At 42.3% G+C, this 6,323-nt stretch overlaps 2 protein-coding genes across 6 annotated transcripts in view; one reads left to right on the forward strand and one right to left on the reverse strand.

Moving 5' to 3' along the window:
• Positions 1-6,323, reverse strand: part of IST1 (increased sodium tolerance 1 homolog (yeast)) — an 83,661-nt gene that overhangs the window by 55,488 nt on the left and 21,850 nt on the right. The gene's annotated exons all lie outside the window — the stretch shown is intronic.
• The window catches only part of ZNF821 (zinc finger protein 821), a 34,510-nt gene that overhangs the window by 20,222 nt on the left and 7,965 nt on the right, over positions 1-6,323 (forward strand). For 4 of the 5 annotated variants that reach the window (XM_011961764.1, XM_011961754.1, XM_011961748.1 and 1 more), the window contains one exon: positions 5,958-6,083. The exons of the other annotated variant lie outside the window; for it this stretch is intronic. In XM_011961764.1, the coding sequence (XP_011817154.1) occupies positions 5,958-6,083 (126 nt within the window). The remainder of the gene's footprint in view (positions 1-5,957; positions 6,084-6,323) is intronic. 5 annotated transcript variants of the gene reach the window in all.

Here is a 6,323-nt window from a genome sequence, read left to right on the forward strand (position 1 = left end):
AATTCCAGCTGGGCATGGTTGCTCACACCTGTAATCTCAGCACTTTGGGAGTCTGAGATGGGAGAATTGCTTGAGGACAGGAGTTTGAGACCAGCCTGGGCAACATAGTGGGACTTGATTTCTACAAAAAAATTTAAAAATTAACCAGGCACAGTGCTCATGCCTGTAATCCCAATAGTTTAGGAGGTTGAGGTGGGAGGATTGTTTGAGCCTAGGAGTCCAAGGCTGCAGTGAGCTATGATTGGACCACTGCACTCTAGCCTGGGTGACAGAGCAAAACACTGTCTCAAAATATATGTGTGTATATATATATATTTTTTTATTTTTTTTAAGAAAAGAATCCCACAGGCTGTAACCCAGCAACATTTGATGGATCCACATTAGAAGCCAGTGGGCAGCTGCTTTGGTGCTCACTGGGTTTTTATCAGGACTGTTTTTATGTCTAAATCACTGGCATGATCCTTTCCTCAGAAATATCTAGATAGACTCTTATATTTTGCCCAGTTCACTTCATTAATAGACTCGTTACAGAGCTTTTGGAATAAAAGCCCAAAATTGTTCTTAGTTATGGAAAAATTGCTGATGGGCTGAAATCTGTTTTAGATCTTCTCCCTACCTTCTTCCCCATTTTACCCCTTCTGAGTACAGTTTTTTTTTTTTTTTTTTGAGGTGGCGTCCCGCTCAGTCACCCAGGCTGGAGTGCAGTGGCGTGATCTCGGCTCACTGCAACCTCCGCCTCCTGGGTTCAAGCGGTTTTCCTGCCTCAGCCTCCCAAGTAGCAGGGATTACTTTCGCTCGCCACTATGCCCGTCTAATTTTTGTATTTTTAGTAGAGACAGGGTTATGCCATGTTGGCCAGGGTGGTCTCAAACTCCTGATCTCAAGTGATCCGCCTGCCTCAGCCTCCCAAAGTGCTGGGATTACAGGCGTGAGCCACCTTGCCCAGCCCTTAGTATACACATTTATGTCAACTACTTATAGAAAGGCTGAAAATATAGTCCCTTGCACACTTTCATTTAGTGTGTTTGAACTAACCAAACCACTAAGAAAATTAAAACTTCTTTTACTTGAGAGACTTTTGCTTTCAGATTGCAAAACACATGGGTGACTTAAACCTCTCAGCTTCAACTAAAAGCTTTACAAAGAGAAGGAGGAATAAAAGCTTTTGAAGTCCTTTCTCTCATAAAAAGCGCAACTTACTTTGTTTTTTTTGTTCATTCCGTTAGCATCCTCGTGAACTAAATGGCTATGTTCCCCACCTGTGATAGCACTGTGGGTTACAAAGACTGTCAGCTAGAAATGAAATCCTAAGCGCCTCACTCCCAATACTAGCTCATTTTTCCTGAACTGGATATCTGCTCTCTTTGTTTTTGTTTTTTTTTTTTTTGAGACGGAGTCTCGCTCTGTCACCCAGGCTGGAGTGCAGTGGCGCGATCTCGGCTCACTGCAAGCTCCACCTCCTGAGTTCACACCATTCTCTTGCCTCAGCCTCCTGAGTAGCTGGGACTACAGGTGCCTGCCACCACGCCTGGCTAATTTTTTGTATTTTTTTAGTAGAGACAGGGTTTCACTATGTTAGCCAGGATGGTCTCGATCTCATGACATCGTGATCCACCCACCTCAGCCTCCCAAAGTACTGGGATTACAGACGTGAGCTACCACGCCCAGCCTATCTGCTCTCTTAAAGAATGTTCCAGCTGCTTTACTTAATTGTAGTCAGCTTGAAATAACATTTGTTTAACTGCACCGAGGACCCAAGAGAGAACTGTAAAAATCTTTGCCTTTCTGATAACCTTCATCTCATTCCTCTCATCTGTTCTCCAAACTTGCTTGCATGGCCTTGTTCTTATCTGGTCTGAAAAACCTTAACCAGGCCGGGCGCAGTGGCTCTCTCCTGTAATCCCAGCACTTTGGGAGCTCAAGGCGGGTGGATCACCTGAGGTCGGGAGTTCGAGACCAGCCTGATCAATATGGAGAAACCCCGTCTCTACTAAAAATACAAAATTAGCTGGGCGTGGTGGTGCTTGCCTGTAATCCCAGCTACTTGGGAAGCTGAGGCAGGAGAATCACTTGAACTCAGGAGGCAGAGGTTGCAGTGAGCTGAGATTGAGCCATTGCACTCCAGCCTGGCTGACAGAGCGAAACTCTGTTTCAAAAAAAAGAAAAACCTTAACCAAATCGCAGACAAACAGTATTTTCTTGATTTTGTATCCAAAAAAGAAAGAAAGAAAAAAAAAAGAGAGAGAGAGCACCTTGGTTTTTATTGTGGGAGTGTAGCTGACTTTTAGCTATTAATAGACAAATAAATACCCATATTAAATAAGATGGTTGCCCTACATTAATATCTAGGGACCAGAGAATTTTTTAAAACCTACTCCAAAGGTCTCAAGACAGAAGGGAATAATAATTCTAACATTATAAAAACAGGCAGTTCTGTAACACTTCTTAATCACTAGTATCTCCATGGATCACATTATATGGCAGTTATCATGACATGCTTTTAGCAAGTCTCACTCCCTTTTTATGAAGGGATAGTTCTGGAGAATTTTATTTGGAGATTAGGTAAATAGTAACTAGTGGAAGATAATTCACATATCTTTTCATATGAGGTCTGCTAAAATGACTTCTTTTTTATGGTTTTTATGTATTTTGCTTTATGGTGATGTTTAAAATAGGAATAGTCCTGAGGAATAAAGTTCACCTTATTCTTTTTCCCAAGTCAGGAATAGACTAAAATATAAGAGCACAAGCTTTTCTTTCCAAAGTGCCAAAAAGGAATGACAGAATTAACTTATCCCAGTTACACCAGGTGAGATTGCCTAAGAGTCCTAGATAGGCCAGTTGTATTGAACAGACTCCTCTCTGTTCCGTGAAAGCCTCAATATTTAGACAACATCAATAGAAGAAAATAAATTTTGAGCTCAAGTTGGAGACAAAACTGAATTACTGACTCATCTTGAAAGACATATATCCTTTTAGATGTATTTTTACTAATCCAATGGTGAATCCAAGAAAGAGGATAGAATGTTTATTCTTAGTATGTTCTGAATCTAGCTGGTTTCTAAATTTCTTTGGAGACCAGAAGTGTCGCTGATGAGAAAGGTCTTCCCCTTGATAATTATATGCTAGTATATAACTTGTTCCTTAGTGCTATGTCTTCCTATAGCTCCTAAGTCTGAAAACATGCACCTACCCCAAAGAATTCAGTAACTATTCCAGTTGGCCCTTGACCAGGCACAGTGGCTCATGCTTGTAATCCCAGCACTTTGGGAGGCCAAGGAGGGTGGATCACTTGAGGTCAGGAGTTCAAAACCAGCCTGGCCAACATGGTGAAACCCCATCTCTACTAAAAATACAAAAATTAGCCAGGCATGGTGGCACGCACTTGTAATGCCTGCTACTCAGGAGGCTGAGGCAGGAGAATCGCTTGAACACAGGAGGTAGAGGCTGCAGTGAGCCAAGATCATGCCACTGCACTCCAGTCTGAGACTCTATCTCATTTAAAAGAAAAAAAGAAAAAAGAAAGTATCAATTGGCCCTGGTCTTGTTGCACTGTAACCAACACGGAGATATTAAGTATTTCATTTCTGCAAAGGGATGAGGAAGTACTCCCCACTGAATTCATTTTTTTGCTTTCTCTACCCAGTGATTTATATCCAATGTGTCATCTTGGATATTGTGAAGATGGACTTAAAACAGCTTATTTTTCCTTTCCTTGAGGGATAGGTAGCTAAGAGTACACTTTAACATGAACAATCTCCATTCCCAATCACAGTATGAGTCGTAACAGCCAAATGTTAGTTACTCGAATCCAAGCATGATAACTCATGATGTGATATCAGAACCATCATTTTTCCTTTGGTCATATAGTGGCCCTGATAACATACTTTTGCTATTTGAGTTGTATGTATCAGTTTCTCATGGTATGAAGGAAACACTAACAATAGGATCAGAGCCTTTCTCACACAGAGATAAGTGTTTGTTTTTAGCAAAACCATCTGAAGCAGCTTCTAAACTTCTAATTACATCTCTACTAGAAGGCAGTTAAGGAATATAGACATTAGGCTGGGCGCAGTGACTCACACCTGTAATTCCAAAACTTTAGGATGTCGAGGTAGGGGGTTCCCTTGAGAGCAGGAGTTGCAGACCAGCCTGGACAACACAGTGAGACCCTGTCTATACAAAAAGTATATATATGTTAGCCAGGCATGATGGTGCACACCTGTAGTCCCAGCTACTCTGAAAGCTGAGGTGGGAGGATTGCTTGAGACTGCGAGGTTGAGACTGGAGTAAGCTGTGATCACACCACTGCACTGTAGCCTGGGGGAGAGAATGAGACCCTGTCTCAAAAAGGAAAAAAAAGGAGAAGGACATTAGAGTTAGATCTGTGTTTGAATACTTGGTTCCACTGTTAACCTTCGTTTTCTCCTAAGTAAAGTATAGGTAGTAATACCTACCACATAGAGTTTTGCAGAGAATGTAGGTGAGGTGGTAACTAGAAAACACTTACCACAGAGCCTGAACCTTGCAGGTGTTTGGTAGTTGGTATATAACAGATGCCCAAGGAATATTTGCTGAACGAATGACTAAGGGGATCACATGAAGCCTACTCCACATCAAGTCTTTCACTCCCCAAGGTCTAGGAGTGCAGGTCAGCTCACCATTTAGTTCCTCCCACATCATTGTATCTCATCTCAGAACCTGAGCCTGTGTACTTTCCTTCCTCTCTTCAGCAAGAAAGGGCCTGGCTATTGTCAGACATTTCACTAGGGCTTTTTATTATTCCCTCTTGCTGGCTGGTGAATGGAGACTGTAGTTTCTACTCTGACTGAGATAATAGAAACCTCAAGAAACCCAACTCTATCTTCTCCTTATGCCTGGTCTCCTGGAAATAAAAGGGCACTATACTAACTCTTCAGTAGCCACATGGATCCCAAGCAGAGGTCACGAGAAGTAAATGCAAAATCAAGGATCGGTTCGGGGCTTTGGGATACTACATAAAAAAAAAAAAAAAAAAAAAAAAAACTGGACTGGCCGGGTGCGGTGGCTCACGCCTGTAATTCCAGCACTTTGAGAGGCCGAGGTGGGCAGATTATGAGGTCAGGAGATTGAGACCATCCTGGCTAACACGGTGAAACCCCATCTCTACTAAAAAATACAAAAAAATTAGCCAGGCATGGAGGTGGGCGCTGGCACTGCACTCCAGCCAGGGTGATAGAGTGAGACTCTGTCTCCAAAAAAAAAAAAAAAAAAATGGGCCAAGAAGACTACATGAATATTCTTTGTTGTAAATTAGTGTGTTTCAGGAAGTTTGTTCTTCTGCAGAAGTGAGTTCATATCTATTCTTCTAGTCTACTAATCAACCGGTTGTTAATTTTCTCATGGCTAATTATGATAAACATTAGAAAAAAAATCCAGGAAGAACTTCCAGAGTATGTTTTGGAAGGAGAGTGGATGAAAGATGGGGTTAGAGAGATTGTTATTTAGAAGGATGATTTGAAGCACTTGTTTATAGTCAGAGATAAGACACTGAGTTAAGACCGTAATGCTAGTACATTAAGGTACAGAGACTTGGCCCAGATTTGTTGCCCTGTCTTTATCCCATCACTTTGCCCCTTCTTGCCTCTATCCTCCCAGTCCTGATGGAAGGTTGTAAATGGATTTGACAGTCTGCAGTTACATTTGTGAAGTAGCAAGTTGATCACCTTTTGAAAGGAGTCAAGACTAGGAGGATTTAAGAGGAGCAAGTGATGCTTTCTAGAGCATCTGGCTTACTGCCCAGGAAGAGCAGCTGCACCCAGAAGCTGTTGAAGGCAGCAAGCTGACTTGGAGATGAATGACTCCACCACAGGGTACCTGCCTGTCTCCTACTTTTGAATGGTCTGACCTTCCAACCAGCTTGCCTGGGGATATGCTGCCCAGCTGGTGGCCTGACTATTTTTCCTTGTGACCACCAGGGGATCAAGTATTTGCTGGGCTAGAAGAGCAAGCCCGCCAGGCGATGATGAAAACTGATTTTCCTGGAGACCTTGGCAGTCAGCGACAAGCTATCCAACAACTAAGAGATCAGGACTCCAGTAGCAGTGAGTTCTGCACCTTCTGGTAATGACTCAGGGCAATGGGAGAAGAATTATCAGTGTGTGTGCTCTGGGGATTGTGCATGGGGGTTGGGAGAAAGACATGAAAAAGGAGATATGTGGCTCTTCAGTGTCCCCAAAGGTGGTGTAAGGTGTGTGGGCATATGTTTATCCAGAAAAAGAAGACAGGTTTGGCATTTTATTTATATATATATATCTAATTTTTTTTTTTTTTTTTTGAGATGG

The sequence above is a fragment of the Colobus angolensis genome, unplaced genomic scaffold, assembly GCF_000951035.1.
Source record: "Colobus angolensis palliatus isolate OR3802 unplaced genomic scaffold, Cang.pa_1.0 Scaffold116, whole genome shotgun sequence".
NCBI classification, from domain to species: domain Eukaryota; kingdom Metazoa; phylum Chordata; class Mammalia; order Primates; family Cercopithecidae; genus Colobus; species Colobus angolensis.